Raw genomic sequence first — 1,864 nt, 5'->3', positions numbered from 1 at the left:
GGTTCTGAGCCCAGGACTGAAATTCAGCATTTGAGGACACCACGTTGCTTCATTTTGGGAAATGCCATGAGCCACAGCCCCGCACTGCCTCTCTCTGCCCCGTTTGTGGGTGCTCAGCACATAAGTAGGTACCAAAACACCCACAAGAAAAAAAAAACCTGCTTTCAAAACCTGTTACCTGTGTTAATCTTCCCAAGTCCTTACCCTGCTGCCGGGGAAAGATCAGGACTGGCAGAGCTCGAGCTCTGTCCACAAACCTCTGTCCACCAAAGCAGCCCAGGAAGTTTCTAAGCACCAGCAAAACTACTGGTGGTACTGGAGGAGCCCCTGGCTGCCCTCCCCAGGCAAACCGACCGCAGAAACATCGCCTCAGCCACGGGGAAGTTCAGGAACCATTGCGAGAAGCTTTATAGAACATAGATGCTGGAGCAGGTGCAGCTTTCAATATATTTGCTCTAGGATATAGTAACAGGCACGTTCTAAAGCGAATCCGGACGGGTGAACTGGGTCAAGAGCTTTCACTTGGCTCGCTGGAAATGACAAAGTGCTGAGACAGCCTAGTCTAGGAGATGGTTCTGAGTTGGGAAAGGGCTGCCCCCGCGTGCCCCGGACAACATGCAGGCAGCCGGTGGAGGCGTTTCCGACACGGCTGCGTCTTTTGTGCCTGGAAAGAGCTGGAAATGTCATCGAACAAAACCCAACACATCAACAGGCTGGGAAAAGCACGTCGCGTCTCAGGGCAGGGGGAGAGGCTGGGCAGTGCATTTTCCTCTGTGCTTGGAGCGAAGAAGAAACCGAAAAGAAATCGAGGTAAGTTTTGCCTCTGTCAAATAGAAATCTAATAGGAAAGAGCTGTACACGGTCAGAGCCAAGTCCGGGCTCCAGGAACATCCAGGAGGACAGTTTCAGGTATTGCTCGCTGCTCCCTGGGATGTGCCGAGCAAATGCTCAGGTGTGTGCGGTGCTGAGCACCCCCCGGCAGCAAGGCATCCCACAGCCCACTGAAGAAACCCAGCACTGGAAGCAGTTCCTAATCTTCCCAGGAGCATCGGGGCCACGTGTGCCAGCATCCCACAAGGCCAATTTGGATGCGCTTCCCACTCCCTGTGTGCTGGGATGGATCCAGACTGGTTCCCTACGGGAATCAGCACTACAGGGTTGATTAGGGCAGGGAGAGCTGGTCTGGAGCCCTCTGGGGAGGGTGCACCCCACTCTGATGCACCCCAGCACCCATCCCCAAGGCCGGAGTGTCCTCAGAAACTAATTTTTGGCGGTGCCATGGCAAGGGAATGGGGATGGGGTGGGGTGAGGTGAGTGCTGGGAGTGGAGGCGTCAAGGGGCAGCATGGTGGGTGGATGCTGGAGGGGTGGGTGTGAGATGCCGAGGGTGCCGTCAGAGTCCAGGGGTGCTGATGGCGCTGGTGGATTGAGGATCGGAATCCTGCTCGTAGCGGTAATGGTAGCCCTCCATCTGGTCGCGACAAGCCTCACGGAGGTTGTGGAGCCAACGCTTGATGCCGCGGCGGTTCAGGTAGAGCACCATGAGGAAGACGATGCCGATGAGTGCCAACACGATGCCAAAGAAGACGTATGAGGCCGTCTCCAGCTGACCGGGATCGCCATCCTCGTTAGCTGTGCACACCAGCCCCTCAGGCCGGAGGCGCAGCAGGGCAGCCCCCCGTAGCGGCGGGGGTCCGGTGCAGCGCAGGCTGCGGGCATCGGGCACACGGACAACGGCAGCTCGTAGCCAGGCCAGGAATGGGCGCAGGGCACAATCACAACTCAATGGGTTGGCCCCCAACGTCAGCCGCAGCCCCCGCAGCCCTGGTGCTTCCAGGATCCGCCACTCAGCAGCCGTCAGCAGC

The 1,864-nt window shown here is 57.9% G+C and overlaps 1 protein-coding gene across 1 annotated transcript; it reads right to left on the bottom strand.

The window, feature by feature from the left end:
* Window positions 1–1,392: 1,392 nt before the first annotated feature.
* On the bottom strand, window positions 1,393–1,827 carry TPBGL (trophoblast glycoprotein-like; the record flags this gene model as incomplete). Its single annotated transcript, XM_010146230.1, has 1 exon — window positions 1,393–1,827. A coding segment is annotated over one exon (435 nt), but the record flags the coding sequence as incomplete, so codon positions are not given.
* Window positions 1,828–1,864: the final 37 nt, after the last annotated feature.

The sequence above is a fragment of the Buceros rhinoceros genome, unplaced genomic scaffold (assembly GCF_000710305.1).
Source record: "Buceros rhinoceros silvestris isolate BGI_N320 unplaced genomic scaffold, ASM71030v1 scaffold39390, whole genome shotgun sequence".
Lineage (NCBI taxonomy): Eukaryota > Metazoa > Chordata > Aves > Bucerotiformes > Bucerotidae > Buceros > Buceros rhinoceros.
The sequence above is the reverse complement of the archived record's forward strand: the minus strand, read 5'-3'. Positions and strand labels throughout refer to the sequence as shown.